At 33.4% G+C, this 22738-nt stretch overlaps 1 protein-coding gene across 1 annotated transcript in view; it reads right to left on the reverse strand.

Moving 5' to 3' along the window:
* Positions 1–22738, reverse strand: part of LOC132550246 (uncharacterized) — a 109818-nt gene that overhangs the window by 85076 nt on the left and 2004 nt on the right. The window contains exons 3-11 of the mRNA XM_060214285.1: positions 21400–22143; positions 20521–20889; positions 18097–18249; positions 17499–17555; positions 16963–17085; positions 16406–16533; positions 15277–15415; positions 14551–14628; positions 13263–13364 (exon numbers count right to left, since the gene is read on the reverse strand). Of these exons, the coding sequence (XP_060070268.1) occupies positions 13263–13364; positions 14551–14628; positions 15277–15415; positions 16406–16533; positions 16963–17085; positions 17499–17555; positions 18097–18249; positions 20521–20889; positions 21400–22143 (1893 nt within the window). The remainder of the gene's footprint in view (positions 1–13262; positions 13365–14550; positions 14629–15276; positions 15416–16405; positions 16534–16962; positions 17086–17498; positions 17556–18096; positions 18250–20520; positions 20890–21399; positions 22144–22738) is intronic.

Here is a 22738-nt window from a genome sequence, read left to right on the forward strand (position 1 = left end):
AGGACATGAAAAAAAATACTTCTTGGTAATGCTTTGTGAACAGCTATATATTTAGTTTGGTCGGCTCATCACCAGATATTACTTCCTGATAAATACAGTACACATCTATATAATAACAGCAACATGTGTAAGTTTTTACCTACAGATTTTTGAAAAGCTATCAATAACTTGTACAAATGGTACAAAAATTCCATAACATTGTTGATAAACATGTAGTTACACTGTTGATAAACATATAGTAACATTGTTGATATACATGTAGTAACATTGTTGATATACATGTAGTAACATTGTTGATATACATGTACATGTAGTAACACTGTTGATATGCATGTAGTAACACTGTTGATATACATCTAGTAACACTGTTGATATACATGTAGTAACACTATTGATATACATGTTGTAACATTGTTGATATACATGAGTAACATTTCAGTAACTTTATAGAAAACCATATTTTTTTTTGTTATTGAAAAATTGAAGTGTTTGAAAAACCTGCCCATTTTTAATAAAGAACTATTAGTATCATTTTTGTACAACTTATTATTTGTGTGTAATATATTAAGATTGTGTTTAAGTCCTCTACAACCCATCTGAGAGGATACATGGTGACCCCAATCTTTTTCCTTTATGGTCTTGTATCCAATTAAATTGCATTCCCCTCCCCCAATTTTGTAAGCACCTAAACCATGAAGTCAACTTGAGTGTGAGAGTTGAGGTGATAATTGAAAGTCAGTAGAGGAAGAATTTGATAACTCGATCGACATGCATGAGAATTACACAATAACTCAAGCAAGAGAAAATTATTCAGGATGAAATGATTTAGATGATTAAGATCAAAATTAACTTAAATCTTCAAAAAAAAGGACACATAAATTTCACTAAATTATACTATATAAAATTTTGCATAATTTAAAGAGGAAATATACTGCAACAAAAAAGCATACCCTTGCATACTATCTCATACACGTATATAAATTCTTATTTCAATTTTTAAAATTTCAATACAATGTTCTACTATCTTTTGAATCATCAAATCAGAAAATAAATTGTGTTGAAAGGATTGTTAGAGACAGAGGCAATAAAGCTACGACTGTATATATACAAGACTTTATCTCCTGGTGGATGTAGTGACATACCATTTGTAGTGTGATTATGTTTGATCATGATCGTGAAACAGTTTCCCAGGAATGTTAACGAGGAATCTGCAAGAGGATATATGCCTAACTGCTTATTCTGGTAATATCTGTCCAATTTTAAACTATCCTTCATGGTAATCGTCCGAAACACTTGCATGAGTCAGCAGTCTTGTATGAAAATTTATTCTCAAAAACATTAAACACTATGTCAATAATCAGTCCCTTACTGTATTTCCCACCCTCAATAAAAATTTATAGCTTTGTACACAATATCCAGGGGAATTTAATTAGTGTTTCATTCAATTACACAATGTACTAGTTGAGTGGCATTCCAGTCTCTAATGATCTGTTCAGCTATATTTATCAATCTCGGGCGTAACTAGACAGATCCTCAGTAAAAGTGAGAGCTTGGTACAAATGCCTAAAGAAAAAATTTCATCATATAAAATGGAGTTGTAGTCTTTCAAAATATAAATAATTTTGATTCACAGTCATTTCATCTACCTTATTACAAATAGAACATATATTGGTATATATATATATGTAAATGTACACACATTTCTATTGATTTGATTTTAATTTCAAACAGCAGATGAAAATTTATATTTCTTTCTAAATATAAAAATTACTCTTCACAGAACCGGTTCCTACTAGATTATTATCGTGAGGAAAGTGTACGAGATTGAAAGGAAATGCTCATTGTTCTCGTTTTCTTTTTACAAATGAAAACCACAAATATCTATGATTGCTTTTCTGTAGTGATTTAACATTTAAACTCCCTTTTGAAAGTAATTTTTTAACTAAACTGTCATTTACCAATATATAAGGTAAGGTAATTGTGAAATTGTTGGATCATCTTCTGTCAGATAATTAGTAACAGGGAGTGTCAAAATTAATCACATACATAACAAGCATACTGAGTATAGTTAGGCAATACCTGTCTCATATCAACCCCTACAAGCTGTTACACTATGTAAATGTGTGAGGTTTAATGTGAAGCCATTACAATGCTGACAACGATTTCCTTAATAGTGACCTTCATTTTGATCAAACAACCATGAAATACAAATTTGTCCAAAACATTTTAATGCTTTATAAACAGATTTGAGGAAAATGTTTCTATGAATGAAGTTGCTAAGGTGCGGACAATGATTTTCTAAAAATAGTAAGTGACCTTGACTGAACAACCCTGAAACTTGACCTTGTGCAACATATTATGTGTGTGAGATTTCATCTAAAAAACCCCTGAGAATGAAGCCATTTGAGCTCTGACAAACTTGGGTGTATGGTATGTTGAAACTATGTATGTGTTAGTAAATGAAACCTTTATGTTAATATGTATATCTTAAATACACCAGTTCTATATAAACCGTGTGATTTACATTAAATAGTGTGTTCCATATTGTACATTCACTTGATCAGACTCCTGATTTTATGATTCATTAACTGGGTCAGATTAAAAAAAAACCTGACACCTGTCTATTCTGACAACCTGTAATATATGCTATTTTATGTTTCTGTGTATTTTAGCCTGATTACAAGACAGAACCTCTAAATGAATAATGTAGCATTACAGGGATGTGACACGTGAAATCTTGTCCAATGTGAGATAGCTGAATTAAATACATATACAAGTATGAACTTCTGTATATAGTCTCTGAGCCAAGCCCTGTGATGATTTCAGCATTTTTTAAGGAAAACAAAGTGATGGTTGAGCAGGGAGCCAGATGGCTGCTGTAACTCTACATTCCTCAACAGAACTGATTTGACCTGCCCACAAAACCACTACAGTCTGTTTCATTTATGTGCCCAAGGAATTTGGTAAAAATAACTATGTTGCATATCAACAGTTTGTTTAAAATATTTCACACTGCCTTTATGCGAATTTAATCAAATTATCATAATGAATTATAGATCATCAATTCAATATCGAATCATGATATCTGACATCAAATTGATAGAAGTGAAACTATCAAAGTTAAGTTTTCTCAGCATTCAAAGAAAGATAACCACTGCATAATATAGGTTTCCTGAGCTAGTATGTGTTCAAATTGCACTCTTCAAATTATTAATGTAAAAAGAAAAATGTTTTCAGAGAAATACTGATTACAATATAACAGAGGTTCCTCTTTGCCAATGGTTTTATTATAATGGTATTAATTAGATGCTGGAGATGGCATTAAATGTTTTCTTTCCTTGTTTTTATCTCCTTCATGGTGTTGTAATGTAAAAATAAATTGACACCAAAGAAAAAGAAATCCTTTTTTATATGAATGTAGATGTAACTCTTGTAGGTATACTCATAACCTAATTAAAGATACAACAATTAAAAGCATTCTGTTATAAACTTTTCTGTTTCCTTAAGCCTTGAGACCTCAGGCCCCACTTGTATAAAATATCTCAGTTTAAGATTTCCTCAAGCCCAGATTTTCCTCAGCTAATATCTCCTTGAAAATATCTTGTATGAAAATTCCTCAAGGAATTTCAGGACATCCTAGCCGATGACTTCTTCCTGTTCCTTGAGAAAATTTCATACAAGCCGTTTTTGAGGAGATATCAGATGAGGAAAATCTCGACTCGAGGAGTTGAGATGTTTTATACAAGTGGGGCCAGGTCTTTTTTTCTCCTAAGAATGACGAACATCATACAAAAAACTTCATTTATAATTTACGTATTTTCTATCAAGACTGGGATACCATATTTTACTTACAATTTTTGTTTATTTTATCTATACATTGATGGAAATAATATTAAATAATTTTTTTTTTCATGTGAAATTAAAATTGCAGTAAAATGGCCATGAGAAAGCAGAATTGAAGCTCACTACATATTAGCCTTGACTTAGTCATTAAGACCACTAAGTGAGTACTTACATTAGGATTTTTGTGATAAGTGACCATAGACAAAATTAATATTTACCTCTTAAACAGAGACTAAAGCAAACATTCAGTCAACTGATTAGAAAATTACATTTGAACTATAACTAATATCTCTGAAATCAGATTTTGTTGTGTGGTTGAAATTCTTTACTAAATGTCCCGTAATAAAAGTTCACATTTTCGATAAAAAAAAAATTATGGAGAGTAAAATTATTGATCTAGTGCTTCTATTATCATACAGACATAGAACAAATTTTCACTTACAGTACTGTAGGCTAATATTTTGAGACATATTTTGACATATGCATGTGACCCTAATTTTGTCTACTCGTCTACTTTTACATGTTATATACCAGTGAACTTTACTTGTTTGGAATCAGATAATCCGAGACAAAGGGATGGGAAAGCTTATTTACACACAGAAAATCGCAAATGGGAATAGGATGTTTCAAATCTTTTATACATGATGAAACATGAAGACAATCTCGTAAATTTTCTCTTAAAATGCATTATAGCGATCATGATGCATTCTCTGTACAATATCAGATCATGGAGACTACAACACAAATCACTATACCACACAAGAAATAACTTCGTAATTAATATCCCTGAGTAATTTTTTCACAAATTCAAAAAAATGTAAATTTCAACTGATTTAAAATGCAAGCTATCTAGATGTTACAGCATCCAGTCTAAATACATTCTCTTGAAACACTATCGGATTGTCTTCATGTTGCAAATGTAAAAAAGATGAGGTATTTTTTCCTTAAAAATATGAAACAGGCTATAGTTGGCTGGCTTTGATGGCCTAATTACTGAACTACCACCCACACTTTCCCACCAGTCTCAGGCTACAGACTGAGCTCATTCAGGCTCACCAGCTTCCTGACACAGTTCCCTTCATAAAACCCAACTGTCATCATGTGCTAGGAGAAGACAGTTGTGACTAGTATCCCATAGTGATGCAGCACTATAAAGCTCCTACCAAGATCAACAGCAATGTCAGGCTGCAGCGCATCCCAAGGTCAGCCTCCGGACCAGTGCCCCCACACATTAGTTTATCACATGTATCAACACATTAACTAATCAAGTCAACCACAACCAGGAAATGCCAAGTCAAATATCAGCACCAGTTACTGACAACTGTCCCCCTACTCAGCTCTCTCCGCTATTTATTCGCCAATCATTTATTTACTGATGCAAGGTGTTCCCAAATTTTCCTAAAAGAATTCTTTGCATGTCCCCAGCTGAACTTTTTCAAATTTTTAATTACAGTGTAAACTTAAGTGAACATAGCACTCACTTTGATTTAATCCTGAAGAGGGTTTCCCTTGGTAATTCGGACCAAAGTCAGTATTAAAATTAATATATGCTAAATAAGGTGCCTTCCTTAATGATTTATGTACATTTGAAGTGAACAATGATAGTTAATGTTCAAAGATATGATATAATCAAATTCAAAGCTAGTTCCATTATCTTACAGGATGATTCTCTTAGTGAAACAATTGTAGGCAGCGAGTGATGATGACGTTACCATGTACAGACTATGTATGGATATATAATTTGTATGTTTTCTTTGTTGTTGGCTGCAGTGGCTGAGGAATCTAACTTCAATGTACACTCGCTCTGTGAAGTTCCAAACAAGATTGGGAGTACAGATTTTTGCTATATATAGTAATAAAAATAGATTTAAACTAATGGAATCAACATGTTCAGTTTTCTCCTGCTGTTTATTTCATCCAGTCCCCAGCGCTTTTAGTCAGTACATTTTCCCTAAATGTATAAAAATCTAATTGAAATTGTCATTCTTGGAGCCCATTAGAAACCAGCACTACTCTCCTCGACTCAAGTCAAAGGCATTTCTAAATGGATCTCAAGTGATTTCAATGAGGGGACCGATTGGAGAGATGATGATCTGAAGGAAGGTGTAAGGCTTGCTGTCGCCTGGCACGAGTCTCTCTAGTTCTCAGTAACCCTCAGCTAACCCAGGAAACTATGTTAGTATGCTGATCCAGCAAAATTACATATACACAAAGGGGGCAATGCATAGGGCGCAACACTGCAAAAGATTAGGTACATCCATTACCTCACCATAGCTTGTGCATATGGCAGAAAACATATGTCACTATAATGTTAAGGCACCATTTCTTTATCAAGAGATATCTTGTTTTCTAGTTAGATAAAATTATTGAAATCTTACCAATGTAATTCCAATTAAGATTGTTGTTCTTTCCACTTATGAGAACTGTTCCTAGGTATACTTATTCATCATTATCATTTTTTCTTTATATTGAAATTACTTAACCATTATTTTGGAAATCAACATTTTCAATGAACCTGTCAATGGCTTTATAAGCAGTTAAAGAAGTAATGTTTTAATTGAATAATTTTTGCCATATTTGTTTTTCCATCTTTAGATTATTTTCATTTCTATGTCCAGCTGGTGGATATCATTGTATAAAATAACAAAATTGATATAAAATTCAAACCAATGAATTATTTCAGTAGACATAACAGTACAATTAAGTAAAGGATGTGCAGCCATCTTGATTCCCATATTTCCAAAACCCTGTTTCTAAAGGTCATTTTAGGTGTCAGAAAAAAAAAAAAAAAAATCACATCATCTGCATATACACTGATGAATAGCATTTTCAGGCGGAAGCATTAGAATCAGGAAGAAGTTTTGAAGAAAATGAAATTTTAATATTTTTTGTTTATTTTGGATAACAATAACATCCATCAACAGTTCAATGAAATAATATTGATTTGATAAGCACCATAAGAAATATTATCTGCTGAACAATGATACGTAAGAGTATTATCAACAGTTTGGCAGTTCTTTGGATTACGTTGTCACGTACAGGATGCTTGCATGTATATTTTACATGCTACATGTTGGGCGTGACAATTTCTGTATATCATATGTATATATATTTGAAACACAAGGATATTTTGGACTTTTTGGGTCACTGTGCTCAGTTTAGTGAAGTACTCTTATCAGGGCAATAGCAGGGTCTTCTTCCTTTTCAACAGAAACAGGAAAATGAGGTCCCCAGGAAGTTGACCATTGACAACGACCTCAATGCATGATGTTTTAAAACCTGATGACTCAAGTTCATGCCAGAAACAGAATAATATTCGGCTATCAATTGTAATTTATAAAACTGACAGTAGAAATTTAGTTATAAGCTGAAACAAGAACAAATTCTGATCAAAGTCAATAGGAATTCACTTTACAAATCATTTTTCATAAACGGTAACGATCAAAATTGAAATCTAAGTCTATCTAGTAAATTTGATAAGTCTTTTTTGATATAAAACACAAATATATGTATAATCCAGCAGAACACAACATCATATAATATTTATTGCAACAGGATTCAGGTGAACATTTCTTGAATAATGTGTACCGGTATTTGTGTGCATGACCGCTCAGAGCACTAAATGAATATCCATTTACCTATTATTGTCAGGAAGCACCTCAACATAAACCACCAATAATGAAACTCATTATCATACTATTCCAGAAAACAGGTGCTTGTTGCCCCATCCATGAAGTTGAACACCCTGCATTTTGGCAACCTGATAATAACACTGGCTGCAGAGACCAGGCCTGAAAAGCTTCTTTCATAAGTTTATTTAAAAATCAAATTTCTTTCCTACCCTTACAAACAGCTTGTGATGTTTTCATTAATTTTCTAATCCTCTACTTTGGAACTTGTCAATCAGTTTAGCTGATGTAAATTTGAATTATGATACAGAATTAATCTGAACACGGATGTTTAGGTTGTGTTACAGTGTCAAGATGACAGTACTAGAGTCTTCAAATCCTTTATTACCAGTAAAAATTGTAGATAAGGCCACCCGGTGCTTCAACCTTCAGTGCCCTACCTTACTATGTTAATTCTCCACACATTGGTCCATTATAAGTTAATTACAAATATTTGAGAGAGGGCTGCATGAAAATATGTTTCTTCTTATACTTTGCTGGAGAAAACAAATTTTCCTCCATGAACCTCATTTCAAGGTTACCCCACTGGTGACCTTTTGTATGCGGTGACCCTACTTCCTGTTAAAGGGCCACCTTACAACAGATTAATGCTACATAAACCTAGTTGCAGTATAGACAAAAGTAAACATCAGCCTTTTTATGTTACGATTAAAAGTGTCACATTTGTGCGTATTTAAGATTTTTTTGTCATATTACAAATTTTGCAAATAATTTGTTCGGGATGACATATTTTCTGTTGGGTCACTCAAGCTCTATGTCCTCACCGCATTGCCCTCTTTATTTATAGCATAAAACTGAGGAAAGTGTCGTCACAAAGAAACCTTTTACTGGTGATATTATTAGCACAAGACTTAAACCTTAAAACCGGCAGAGTTGTAATACAGGATTGCCTAATCCACTGTGAATTATGTCAAGGGTACAGTAGGGGGTAGCAGTGTGACTATGTGCTCTTTACATTTCACTGGTTTTTTTTATACCAGAAACATTAATCCCGTAGAGAAAAGGCCCTTTGATGTTCAGGGACTGATACATTGCACTTTCGATGGTTCAGGGTTTAACTGGAAAAGCGGGGAGGAAACCCTGGTGATTTACAGCTCCAGGTTATGTATACTTACCATTAAAATGAGTTCACATCTACACCACACTGAGTAAGCTTATAATGACACAAATCAACGCCCTCACCACACAAACCTGGCAAAAGATTTTCTTATCCAATACTGAGACAACAATTTACATCTATATCTAGTATTATGTATAGAACAGGACAAGGAACATTAGGAAAGGATAATCCGGTATTATCAGACATTCTGTGACACTGATGTCATATAGTCATCACAGTTAAACACAAGTAGGACTTACAAAAAATATGGTATATATATTGTACAACAGTTTTATTTCAAGTTGGATTATATTAGATATTCTAAGAGATTTAAAGAAGATAAGCTGGGTCAGCTATTTCATACTGAGGGTTTACATATCAAAAGCAGCAATTTCATTTCAATGGCACCAAACCAGGATGTGCCAATATCACTGATGAAAAAAAGGGAGATTTTTTTTCATCTACCAATGTGTTCATGTTCACATAAATGTCCCAGGGTACACCATTACTCTCCCTGAAGAAAGAAGTGGCAGAGCTGACTACCATCTGTTGTTTTGCCAACCACAAACTGCATGTTTAAACACACATGCCTGTGGTTTAACTCCAGGCTTACACTTGATATATAAGGTTCCACCATTTCATTCATAAAAATTTGCACTAGACCTAAGTTTTCAACCACAAAATTAGAGCGTGATAGCAAAGGTGTTGATTACATCAAGCTTGCAGTGAAGGGTGGCTGTGGACGTTGTATCACATTGTGCCTCATATCATTCACTAATCTATTTCCTTCTTATCCACTTATCTGCATTAATGCATAGTGGCTTAATCATTATTTCTTGAAATCTTTCAAACTTTCTTTCAATTCATCACAAAACAATTTACTTGGCAGCCTATAGAAAAAAATTAATAAAAATTTTAAAAATGTGACTAAAATATAATTTTAGTATGAAGTTCAGAAGGTCATCATGAAAAAACCATGTGACCAATATGCATACTGAAATGTACAGGTGTAGTAGGTGCATTTACAGGTAAAATGCACTGTCGGGCGTGCTGTCACAGTTAGTTTACAAGTGTATAGTGATTCAAGGACTCATTGGGAAGTCTGAACAGGGTGTATACATGTTCATAATAAATACAGACCTCTCACGTAAATGTCTAAAATATCTTTTTAACTTCAGTTCGGCAAAGATCATAATTACAGGCATGCTTATAAAAAAGTAAATATCAACAACCAACGCATGCTATTGTTTGGATTATTTCTCAGATCAGTTAAGTTTTACTACATCAATAGATTATATATTACATGTGTTTCCTCTTCCTTTTCAAATTTGTGTGTATCTATAATTGAAATAAACTGGTAACATATGTACTAAAGCAAAACTTTTCAGATTTTCTTTTTTAATAATGGTTCTGCTAACAAACATCTAAAAATAGTTCAATTTTTTTTTTATGTCCTTAAAAAACCCGAGAAGCAATCATGTGTTTAAATCTTTATCAGACCAATGTTTTGACAGTATCAGTGTAGCCTTGATGAACTCAGCTGTTGGCTACAAAAGTCCTATGAGAACTTGAAAATCTGTTTGGAATCACCACAGATAAAGTGTGTGTTTTGAGAGTGTATGATGGGTCGAGAGGGGGATAATCTCTGGAAATCTTACTCGAGAGTGGTAGAATTAGGGGCCTTTTTATATTGGGGTGTTTTAATGATGAACCAGAGATGGGGAAGAGAGAAGGGAGGAGGCCACCAGGTACCAAGTGCAGTGTTAATGGGCCAAAGCAAGTGGTCAATGATTTGAACAAGTGTGCCAACCTGTGGCCCCCCACATCAGGGGTATCCGGTGTCCTTTCCCCCTCCTATACCATCACCACGGCCCTTAGACTCACACAGCCCCCTACCATTGCTACAGTCCCCTGACACTTTACACAGGCTCCTCCATGAAAAAAACTTGTACTTCTGTTCCCCATATAACAACCACTCCTGTCAGCTTAACCATACAATATCAAAGTTTGGTTTTCTCAAAAAATCTTCATGGTTTCATTTAAGACGACTTAAAACAACACAGTATCTGAAGGTTACATTGTTATCTATATACCATTTGTATTCATTGAGAGAAATAAACAATGCCGAGAAAAAGTTTGAGACCAAACTTCAGTGTCAGTAAAACTAGGCTTTTATGAAAATTGGGGTCCTGACTGCTAATTGAAAATTATCTGGATGACTAACAGTGTCCCTGGTGGGAATTTCTCACTTGGTAATTTAAAAGCCATCAGGGGAGTTGATAATGAACTTTACATAATTTATTAGTACAGTTACATCAACAGGAAATGAAGCATATTTAACTAACAAGAGTAAATGATCTGTACACCAGATTAAAACATTCTTGTCTCAAAATATACAAAATGATAAAAATCTGTAAAATCTGCTGACTCTGCAATTCATATATCTTTAACTGTAGTGCCTCTTATATCTTAAGAAAGAGACAAACTTTACTTGAATGACTCCTCTATCACACAAATTGACAAAAAAAAGAGAGTAAAATTCTGGTGTACATATCTATAGATAAATGAATACTTTCATTACTTTGAAATATTTGCTGCATATTTTAAAAAACATTGATAAATGTATACTTTAACAAGAGAGTGATGTGGAGTTCATACCAGCATTTTCGAACCATTAAAACAACATTTTCATTCATGATAACTTGCCATTTTAGAGGTCATATAGTGAATGTGAAATTTTGGGTTGCACTGATATTGTGTCACAAAGCTATCATGATTGATTCTTCTGAAAACACAGTAAAGTTCCAAATGAATTATCACTTATAATAAAATTGTTTTAAGTTTTGATTTGTGATTTGGTTTTTTCTATTTATTGGACAGAACTTTCTAGATTTAATAAATAAGAATACCTGTGTACTTTTAAGATAAGAAAATGGAACTTAACTCATCAATCATCAGTTTCATATAGATAATGATTTAGTGTGCTCAACTGTTGATGAGAGTTCTATAATCAACTTATTTAATATTGCACATTTCTATATAGACTTCTTGATTAATTTACTCCTTATTTTTTATGTCTTGTTTGAGCTGTCGTTTGACCCAACCTTTATGACCTTGAAAATAGGTCAAGGTAAATTAACTTGATTTCTGCTTTTTTTAATAGCTACTTCAGCAAATGTTGCTATTGAACTAGGACTATCTGAATATAAGATTTTTTCAAAGTACTAGCCTATGTTAAAATTTGATCCAGGCCAGTTATAAAATGCGAGCTTCAATATCAATACAACGAAGGTTGGAGAAGGATATCTGTCTGCAATAGTATTGATTGTGATTGTTAGTTTCAATGACCACAACTTTTTATTTTTCAATTTATTATTGAACTCAACTTTACATAATTCATCCCAGCTTTTTAAAAGCAAGCCAAGGCAGTTGGACACATTTTTATAACTCTGAAAGTCTAATAGGTATGCTGTAATCAGGAAACTAAGAGCTGAAACAAATGTTTGAACATTTGCAAATGAATACTTATTTCTGAACATTAATATTTGAATGATTCCTTGTGATTTACCCCCCACCCCATCCCTCTGATGGACAACATGGATATTGCCAATTGAATTCAAAGAGATCTAAAGCTGAACATAAGCTATGGTCCGTAGTTTTATTACACTAACTTACCTGATCATCTCTGAGCCAAAAACCCTGTCATCTGGAGGTAACATACGTCAGAATGATACACACACTTAAGTGTAGCATACTTGGTTACAAGCGTTCAACTAACACATGACAATACACCATGTATGCTATTTGTACTGTCGTTTTATTTCAGCGTATCAAACAGTAAAAATGTAAACGCCTATGTAAAATACAGAAATGTACACATTAGTCTGTATTACTGATGATAAAGATCTACTAGGTAATTGTTTCAGCTCTACAGGAAATAGATTACAAAATGAAGATAGGAACGAAAGTGGAGGACATCTGACCAGAACAACAGATGATGTCATCAATACCTTACATAGTAAGTAATTAGGAACGACGCCTGCAGCATTGTAACTAAATACTACAACATAGATGTCAGTGGTAGTTTTCAGCTGAAGAGTTAATTATACTTTGGAATGTAGATGAAGTTTAATCAATGGCGCATGCAACAAAGTTTGTAGGGGAGGTGGCTTGTTTACACTAACAAAGGGAACCAAAAAGTTGGTGATGTAGGACTGTGATGCTCTTTCAAATACTATTGGATTTTTACATCTTTAGTTCTAAAATTTTCACAAATAAATAACCTTCAAGAAAAACATGACTTTAAATACATTAGTTTACATTTACATGCGTTTTGCTCACAATGAATGCAAAACAGGATCAGTGACTTCCTCAATGTAGATGGGCATTGTCTTCGGAAATTGTAAGCTAAAAGTATTTCTGTATCTGACACTACATTGTTTATGATTTGTTTTTTAGTGAATAGTTTCTGTTTACTCATCAATGACTAATCCAATGAGAAATGTTGATTCTCTTTTCAATTATGATCTGTGAGTAGACATGATATTTCTTAATGTCTTATATTAATCAGAACTAAAGTACTACAACAGATCTGTATCCACCTCTTACCGAACAAATAACACACAACTTACCTATTTTGACAGGATCTTTCTTGGGTATGAACATTGACAGAAGGTTTTCTGGTATTTGAATGATTGTCTGATGGTCAGATGCTTCAGCTCCTTCCGTTTTATCTGTAAACAACAACAGTTTTACATCTTACAGTAAAGCCCATCACAACTGTTAAGGTTTATACTGACACTTTTAACAGGATGTTTTTTCTTTGTTTATTTCTTTCATTTTCTTTTTAAATCTAAGTTATTTGAGTGGCAAATTCAATGATGACAAAATGAGATTGGTAATGTCACATTATTTAGTAACAAATATAGTTAGTTTACAACAAGTTTCTTTCACATGTTTTTGCTTTTGTGAATTTTGCAATTAAAGCAAAATTATGACAAACTAATCAATGTGAATTAAATCAGATACTAAATAATTTGCATGACTAAACTTTGTCAATAAATAATACATGACCATTTACATAACATACAGTTTATCCTGAATCTAAATACAGCGACAACATGTTTCATAATTCTGTTATCTATTTCAGTGCTGAGGACGATTTATACCTTCAGTATGAGATAAAGTCTGATACTGAGGAGTTCATGTTCAGGTAGAGATTGCTAGTATGCTTGAATTCAATGACAGGGTCACCAGTTATTTAAGTCACACAACTGTGATTTACCTTGCTTATATGATACTTCAAATTTGTCATGGTAAGGAAGTTTCAAGAGTCATTCCTAGTCTACAAGCAGGACATTATCTAACCTGTGTCCTTAAATAACATGACAAGCTTACATACTGTGGTCAAATAAGTGACAGAAAATAGATTTAGTTTAATCAAACTTTACAATGTTGGTTCAGAATTTGTGAAAGTAAACTGCTGTGAACTTGCTACATAACTAAAACTTGTAGAAGTGGCAATGAAAGAATGATAGTTTTATCAAAACATAGAATGTAAACAGATGAAGCGCTGACCTCATGGCAGTATCCTCCAGCTATCTAGCTATTTAGGGCTATTCTAGTAAAAAAATCTAGGTATGGTGGGTGTTAAAGTTGGAGTAAACTCATTTTTTCAAATGTTTCAAACATTAAGTCTTCCTGTTGGTGAGATATTTTACCAAAAGCTGTTAACTGTCATAGTGAAAATAATATTCACTGTATTGCATTCAGTTTGTTGACTCTCAATGGCGTACACTGAAGACTGGCAGACATTGGAGAGCACTTATCATTCAGCATAGAGTGAGTCATAACATCCATCCTCTAAGCTGGTTCAAACCTTAACGATGATATTTTAGTTATGATAATTATCGTACTCACTGGTAGTGTCTGATGAAGATATGGGTAATGTTGTTCCAGCTTCAGCTGAGGCAGCCACGTCAGCCAGGGTACTCACTTCTGTAATGTGAAAAACAATGTAGTGGCGATGAAAATGGAACACTGGTCTAAGGGTAGATAACTCTTATTTATTTTCAAAATTGCATTTTTGTTGGAATGTTTGCACAGTTTTATGAGCCATGAACATGATCAAGAAAATTAAATTCTTGAAATAAGATGTGTAAATATTATCAATGTTATATACTTCAATGAACAACAGATGGTGTATACAATAAACTGCAGACAATTCAAAAGACTATAGTGCTTGCATCTTTTCAATAATAACTTCAATATAATGCAGATAGTTGTACTGAAATCATATATCTGAATTTTGAAAATTTGGTGAAAAATTTGTGATAATTAGACATCTTCTTTGAAATATCAAGATCATGAAATATTTAAAAACCTAAACATTTCATTCTCTCATTTTAGATAAAAATTACAAAAATTCTTCAATAACGAGCTAAACAGTTTATATAACTTTTGAAGATTTATATCCTAACCTCACATTTTGTATTAATTGGCAGCCAAACTTTTCTGTTCTTAAGTGAAGAGCACATAACATAGAGTTTTCGGAATAATTTTCTATTCAAACTCAATACTCAATGCTTAGATCTAGACTGAAATAATTGAACTGATCATCTTGACCTCCCTCCTTCTCATACTTACCCGTGTCCAGAGAGAGATCCGACTCGTTGAGCGTGACCTCTTGCGATGTGTTGGCTGTGTCACCTTCATCTTCTGGACGAGCCACAAGATTGGGCAATGATTTTACCTGCTCCTGGAAAGCTTGAAGGTTGGACAATCCCTGTAAAATAAATGTTTCACTAAGCCACTGTAATGTTGTTTATTGTTTATTTTCCCAATTTAAACAACTGACAGCTAAAAATAGATATGGTAAGCAAAACTCTGTTACCTTTCATCTTTTCTTGCTTAGTTTTTCTCTAAAAGATAAGAGAATTGAATCATACATTTCTTTTCAATTTCTTGCTTTTCCTACTTTTTATATTTTAATGCCATCTGCTAAAATATATTTACATAGTTGAAATTTTTTTTTCACAACTGTGAACAATTTTCCAAAATCCGAAAGTTCATACAAAAATAAAATATTTATGAAAAAATGATGATGAATCTACTTTTGATTATTAGTATCAATAATCAATAATTATTTGTAACCTGTCTACATTGCCCTATTAGTTTGTTTGATTGGAGAGGAATGAAGTAGAACTTTCTACTGTTACTGCTGTTGATTCTTAGATCAAATATATCCATTCTTAAATGTATAACTAAAATTTTTTATCCCTTTTCATGTCTTTCCTTACTGCTAAAATGTGCTTCATTTTATCACTGGAGAATTAAACTAGAAACACTGTTGAGTTAATAGGAAGTTCATACTGTCCTCAAACAAGGACAATCAATGTGGATTTTTGTATATTAAGGTTGAAGTATCAAGGTTAACCATCCTCAAAGTGATCATGGGGTCACATAGATACACCCCTCCCCCATCTTTTTATTTTTGATTATCTCTGTTGAGGGGTTCATGAGATATCTTGTACACAAATTTGACCTTTGATGATGACCGCTATAACTAACCTGGTGCAGAAATTTAATGTGTAATGATATGGTGTGAATATGAAATAAATTTGCTCAGGAGTTTACGAGATACCTTCCACACAAGCTTCGCCTTGAAGAATGCACAAATCAATTCCTATATACTCCCCTCCTTAACAAAGTCGGGGGCAAAAATAGATGACTTGAAGTTTGCCTTTTCTGACCCTTACCCTTTGAAAGTTCTTACCTGTATGGGGGCCATCATGATGGTTTGACCATTAGCTCCAGGAATAATGACTGCTGGGATCTGTGTGTTGGAGCTGGACTGGCCAGGAGGAGGATATCTCCTTGGGCGTCCACGTCCTCTTTTAACACCTGGAACAGTAGACACCAGAATGTATAGTCAAATATCTGTTATTGAACTGTTACAGAATTAATCAGTTCACATTATGGATTAGGTCCTATATACTGCATCTTGGAAAACCATTAAGGGCAATGCGCCTGTCATGCATTTCTTAAACTTTACATTAATATTTTGCAATGATTTTAACTGTTACATTATAATGACCATTCTTACTGACAACACATTTAAGCCGTCAGTCTAGGCCTACAAATATGTGATGTCACATTCTGAACATACAATATCATATGGAACAAAATATCAGCAATTCTTTGATGTTTTCTCATTTGTATAACATACAGTTACAGCGACACATTGTAAAAAGCACGAAGATATTATAGCAATAACTCCAACGTGTCCAGACAGAAGAAACCCGTAACTATCTGCCTACTATGATGGACTACCTGTATTTGGCACCAAGTAAGGTGTTAGAGGCACATAGTTTTTGTCGTCAATTCTCCTCTTTTTCATCTCATTTTCCTCGTCTTCCCCTCCAGAATCACTTGATAATTCTAGAACCTCATAGTCTAAAAAAGAAACCCCTAATAATGAGTATATATTCATGCAACATATACAAAACAATGATAAATTATTCCTAAAACTTGGTTTCTAAACTGTATCACCAGCTTGCTAACATGTCAAGTCTGTAGGTCAACAGCTCATATTACAGGATACTGATAACTTGATCAGGATAAAGGTCTGCCCAATATGTGAGCTGAGGGCACCTATTAAAGCATGGTTTAAGAAAATTTGTATGAAAACCTTATCTCAATGAATATTGAGAAGAAACCTTTTTCACCCTTATAATGCTTCGAGAATTCGCCTCATTACCAGACCATTTGTTGAGTTTCAAAACATATCTTTGGTGTTTAAGATACATAAAAGTGGAGAGTTTATATGAATACTTTAAGAATGCATGCAACTTTTAATGTCTACAAACCATTCAATGATGAAGCTTGCTTCCTTACTCGTCCACTTCTTCTTAACCCATCAGGATCTGAAATAACAATTTAGTCAAGACATCTCCACATCATTGCTGAAGGATGAAAACCAAAGTAAAAATAAAATATTCTTGTTTTGAAAAAAAAAACCACATTAGTTACAATGTGTTATGATAATTCTACATCCATGTCACATTATAGAAATATGTAGGTGTGTAGATGTGTGTAATGAAAAGAACTTTCAGTATGTATCAAAGTATAACATGTTCTACAACTATAAAATGAACATCAGGGATCAGTTTCTTCTAATACAAATTGTTTCTTAACAGTTCTGACTATGTGACTTGATTATGTCTGATAGTAAACTCTGAACAAGTGTAACATTTTTGTTTGACCACGACAATCTAAAACAAATATTATGATTAGTAATTGACCAGACCAGTATGTTTTAATCAACTTTAATAAAAATAATCATAAGAGGAAAAATAAGAAGAAAATGAAGGATTCACAATACACAACAAAGAAATGATATATTTCAGTAACATTTTTCATCCTATTAATGCACTAAACATCTAATATTTGTGTATGGTGTGTTACCTGTATTGCCTAGTTCTAACAAGCCCTCAGCAGCACTGTTTTGATCCTTGTCCTGGGGAGGCATGGCTTTGATTGGGGGTAATGTCCCCTTGGATGAATCAGATGGTGTGTCCTGTCGGTGTTCTTTACGGGGACGTCCTCGCTTTTTCTTTCCTAAAAATTAAAGCAGATTTTATGTATTGCACAAAGAGCAATAACTTTACGTGATATAAATATAGTTATCACACAACTACCCTGATATCAGTGTTATAACACTCATTACACAACTACCCTGTTATCAGTGTTATAACACTCATTACACAACTACCCTGATATCAGTGTTATAACACTCATTACACAACTACCCTGTTATCAGTGTTATAACACTCATTACACAACTACCCTGTTATCAGTGTTATAACACTCATTTCACAACTACCCTGTTATCAGTGTTATAACACTCATTTCACAACTACCCTGTTATCAGTGTTATAACACTCATTACACAACTACCCTGATATCAGTGTTATAACACTCATTACAAACCTACCCTGTAATCAGTGTTATAACACTCATTACAAAACTACCCTGTTATCAGGTTTGTAACACTCAATACACAACTACCCTTTTATCAGGGTTGTAACACTCAATACACAACTACCCTGTCATCAGTGTTACAACACTCATAACAAAACTACCCTGTTATCAGTGTTGTAACACCCATTACACAACTACCATGTTATTAGTGTTATAACACTCATTACACAACTACCCTGTTATCAGTGTTATAACACTCATTACACAACTACCCTGTTATCAGTGTTATAACACCCATTACACAACTACCCAGTTATCAAGGTTATAACACTCAATACATAACTACCATGTTACCACTGTTATAACACTCTTTACATATATCGTTGTTATTACAAATGTTTAATATGTTTTTGCAGAGCTATGATAGGCTGGAGGTTCTAATTGTGAAGCCACCAAAAAAAAAGAAATATAAAAAGTTAAAAACACTAATGATTTAGAGTTTATATTGTCTCAAAAACTTAAGTTTTGTGATTGTTAGCAATTGCTTTTGTTTCCTATGAAATATATATAGTCGTAATTTTTTCATTCGAACATGTCACAGGCTCTAAGACTGGTTTCATCAATCTCATGTGAATAGAAACTCACATCAGATCCTTTATGCATGTATTAAATTAATAAATTATCAATTCAATACATGTACATAAGAACCAGACTACAGGTTTAGAGTTAGGAAGTCCCTTGCTGGTGTTTGATAATTATATAACATATCTACAGCAGTGTTCTAGGCTTGTTTATAACTGGAAAATCAATCAATTGATCAATGAAAAGCCTTCAGGAGAATCAAATTAAAATTATTTCTCCTCAAGACAATTTATAAACACAAGAGTGAATCATCTTTTCATACCACATTAAATTTTTGGCTGCTGACAAATGACATTCTTGTGAACCATGGCAAACAAACTTTTAAACTGCTAACAAACTTTTAAACTGCTCACAGTGCCAAGAGAAGACATGAGTTGTGCTGTGGTTAATTTCACTTGAAATTACCTTAAACTATTACTAGAAACTTTAGAAATTTGATATGACTGTCAGAGAAATTTAGATGATTTTTCAAAAGTTCAAACAAAAAAGGCAAAGTATAAGTATATGGTCTAAGGGAAATAACTCTGAAAATATTTCTTGAAATACAAAGTACAAAAATCATTTTCATTTCAAACTGATCAACCATTTCTACTGCTAATCCATTGAGTGATAAATGGATTTTAGGAAACACTATGACAGAACTGTGTTATTCCCTATGGTCCAGATACATTTGTTTATCTGTAATATGTGTACTTTATCATATTATATGGTCAGATATCATGGTTAATTCATTGTGTCTTGCCCCTGTAGTGTAACATAAAATTTGCATGATGTCCATATACAAATATTCCTCACTGATTTGTTATTTTGAATGGGGATTTTAGGTGACCATTACCAATAGCCAGTCAATCAAGATCATTTTCCAACATGTTTACCTTTGTCTGTTTCATGGGGAACTGTATAGCTATCACAAGCCTTCATGTGAACAGCATATCAAATTCATTAAGTCTTTTTTTTTATCTATATTAAGATTCTATTTATAAAACTGATATTCATGAAATAATTGGCAGCAATAATCTCTCAAATTTTCTAGTGAGAAGACTAAAACTAGATCAGATTTTATTACCTTGATAACCATGCTTAAATATATATTATACATAATTTCCTCGAAGAGTTGAATTTTTCAAAACCCTGGAGGACTTCAATATTGGTAATAGTTTTGTTACTTCATAAACATGAAATGAATTGATTGTAAAAAATGATTTAAATTACTGAAAATTATTGATGGGTCATTACTAAAAGTGTTTTTTTTTTCTAAATACCTACCTGGAGGCGGCAGCACCGGGTAAGCACACAGCTCCCCTGTGGTTGGGTTTGCCATTAAGATACACTTCTTTCCATTGATCACCACCTCAGTACTGTCTGTCACAGCAATCGGCTTTGACAGATCAAGTTGTTTACCCTCTTCTTTAGGTTCTGCCACGTTAGTCTGAGTGGTTTCTGTGCTGTCACTTTGGAGAGGTTCTCCAAAAACACTGGCAGATTGAGCATGCCCTGTGTTTTCAGAAACATCTGGGTTCTGAGTAACTCCTGACCCTTCTGGGACCATGGATATCTGAACAGTTTGTGTTCTTTGTGGTTCTTCAATAGCTTTGTTGATTGGATCATTACTACCTTTTTCCAAATTTTCAAGGACTACAACAATAATTAATAATGACTATGTTTTATGAAGATGAAGAATAAAAATCATGTACATACTTACATATTGCTTATCTAATACTTTGAAAGTTTGCTATTTAAAAAAAAAAAATCATCACATCAAATTGTAATTTCACTTCAACAAGATAAACAGAAACTGTAGACATTGTAATGATATGAAGTTAAAAGTTTTTTTTATCAGATGAAGCTTAAGAGATTTATCATTTTACTTAATCACTATAATAAATTGGATCTGTAGAATCAATTCCATACGTATACAATCTGTCGACCCTCATTTAGATAGATATATCTTCTTTAAGAAGGGGTCATGTTCAACACCCCTATCCACTCTCTTTCGTCCTAAGATTCCAATGAATAACACTAGAACATAGATATGTTTGACTGTTCATAATCAATTTGAAAACAAAAATTGAAAAAAAATGGTCTCATAATCTTAACTAAATTACAAAGATTTAGGAAAAACAAAGAACAGATAGTTGTTGTTACCTTGTGGCTGTTGTAACAAAGAAATCTGACCAGGCACTTTATTGGACTCATCAGACTGCAGAGTTGATTTTACATCTTGAGCAAGAATTTGGGTTTCAGTTACGATCACATGTCTTTGAGCCTCTGTGACAAGTGTTGATGACTCCAACAGCTCTGTGTCTGCATGCAGAACTTGGGACTGTGTCATAATGGATGTTGTTTGGGATGGGTCTGATTCTGTCTGCAGTATTTGGGCATGTGTCACAACTGATGTTTGTAATGGATCTGCCTCTGTCTGCAGTATTTCAGCCTGTGTGACAATCGATGATGGTTGTAACAGGTCTGTCTCAGACTGTAGAACTTGTGTTTGAGTGAGGTTCGAGGTCGGCTGTAATAGGTTCGCCTCAGATGACAATGCCTGTGTGACAATTGATGATGGTTGTAACAGGTTTGCCTCAGTTTGCAGTACTTCAGAGGTGTGTGTCACATTTGAAGTTGATTGTAATAAGTTTGCCCCAGACTGCAAAGCCTGTGTGACAATGGCTGATGGGTGTAAAATTTGGGTCTCTGTTGTTACAGTTTGTTGTCCCTCATTATACACCTGGTACACTTGTTGTCCACCTTCTGTGTCTGACTGCTGGATGTTAATCAACTGAATGGTGCCACTCTGTTGTTCCATATCATTGCCATTTTCCATTGCTTGTACCTGTATTGCATCGTTTCCAGAGACCAGCTCATCAGAAACAGATGTCTCTGTCCCATATCCTGGAAAAGAAAGAAACATATAGCTTCAAACTTTGTACAAAATAACTCTCTTGTTCATACTTAATTAAACACAAAAAATTCTCTCATAAAGTGTGAAGTGTAGTTATTTTAATTTCTTTTTACACAACTACAATTGCAGCAAAAATACCACTGGTAATGATTAGTGATATCTATGTAAAGGAAAATCTCACAAAAGTACTTTCATTAATAAAATCAAAACCTACTTCTTTGCATGGATGTGGAATATATAATATATATTATACGTCCCTCCTATTTGTCATTAACAATTTACTTTTTTAAACACAGATAAAGACCTGTTTTATCTAATTTTCTGATCAGCATTAAGATCATCCAGTATAAGCACTTTCAACTCTTACCTTAAGTATGAAGTTAAAAATTCTTCCTATCAAATTAGCCGTGCAACATCAAGTTGTGTCTTAACATCATAGATAACGATCAGCTGTAGGACTATTTATCAACTTTTGGTATGTATACACAATGGAAATATTTCAGGACAAAATAGTCCTGCAGAACCATGTTCAAGTGACATGCAAACAAGTAAAAATTGTGTTGAGTGACAAATGGATGAATTTAT

This window comes from Ylistrum balloti, unplaced genomic scaffold, assembly GCF_031769215.1.
Source record: "Ylistrum balloti isolate Yb309-2 unplaced genomic scaffold, AGI_CSIRO_Ybal_v1 Utg370114, whole genome shotgun sequence".
Classification (NCBI taxonomy): Eukaryota; Metazoa; Mollusca; class Bivalvia; order Pectinida; family Pectinidae; genus Ylistrum; species Ylistrum balloti.